Source organism: Notolepis coatsorum (assembly GCF_963971535.1).
Source record: "Notolepis coatsorum genome assembly, chromosome: 8".
In the NCBI taxonomy this organism is placed as follows: Eukaryota; Metazoa; Chordata; class Actinopteri; order Aulopiformes; family Paralepididae; genus Notolepis; species Notolepis coatsorum.
Genome location: NC_140172.1, coordinates 121,830,773 through 121,831,822, shown reverse-complemented (window position 1 = coordinate 121,831,822; position 1,050 = coordinate 121,830,773). Strand labels below are relative to the sequence as shown.

General features: G+C 50.9%; 1 protein-coding gene across 1 annotated transcript; it reads left to right on the top strand.

Annotated features, from left to right (window-relative positions):
* Positions 1–309: 309 nt before the first annotated feature.
* On the top strand, positions 310–1,050 carry LOC311232936 (integral membrane protein 2B-like; the record flags this gene model as incomplete). Its single annotated transcript, XM_084319769.1, has 1 exon — positions 310–1,050. The coding sequence occupies one exon, from the start codon at positions 310–312 to the stop codon at positions 1,048–1,050; it is 741 nt and encodes a 246-aa protein (XP_084175895.1).

The window sequence follows — 1,050 nt, the reverse complement described above, 5'->3', positions numbered from 1 at the left end:
AGAAATGTTGATTGGATTTAGATAAAGTCATTGAACCGTCTTGTCATAATAGAACATTCTAGAACATTTGTGATGTCATAGCCGGACGTTCTAGAACATTGGTGATGTCATCGTATGATGTCATGATCGAACCTGTATCTATAATGTATCTATATGTATCTATAATATATATTCAGCAATTCTCTCTGCCAGGGCATTGTGCATCTTGAAACAGTACTGAACAGTACTGAACAGATAGACTAAACAACATAGACTGAAACCTGCATTTCTCAACCAAGGTGCCTTGCCTACCGATTTGCTGTGGAAAGGATGGTAAAGGTGTCGTTCCATTCTGCCCTGGCGCAGAAAGATGTGAAAAAGGATATCGAGAAGCTCATTCCCGAGGAGGACACCCAAGTTCGTCGTCAGTCCATGGCCTGCTGCTGGTGCTGGAGCATGTGCTGGTGCCTGGGCCTGGCCCTCATTCTGTCTGGGGTGGTGGGCAGAGCCCTGTACAGATACTACATCTTGGAGGAGGGCCAGGTATTTGTGTATGGAGTTAAATACAGCGAAGACGACTTCATGATGCAAGAGGGAGCTGGAACCATGATAAAGGAGAGCATCCGCGTGCTGGAGGAGGAGCAGGTGGAGCTCATCAACGTCCCTGTGCCCGAGTTCTCCGACACCGACCCCGCTGACATCGTCCACGACTTCCGGATGAGGCTGACAGCGTATCTGGATCTGAGTCTGAACAAGTGCTACGTCATCCCCCTGAACACCTCCATTGTCATGCCCCCCAAAGACCTCATGGAGCTGCTGGTCAACATCAAGGCTGGCACCTACCTGCCTCAGTCATACCTGATCCACGAGGAGATGGTTGTGACGGAGCGCCTGGAGCACGTGGACCAGCTGGGCTACTTCATCGACAGCCTCTGCCGCGGGAAGGACACCTACAAGCTGCAGCGCAGAGACCGGGTCCTGGGTATGCAGAAGCGCGAGGCCCTGAACTGCCGTAAGATCCGTCACTTTGAGAACAAGTTTGTGGTGGAGACCAGCATCTGTGAGCTTTAG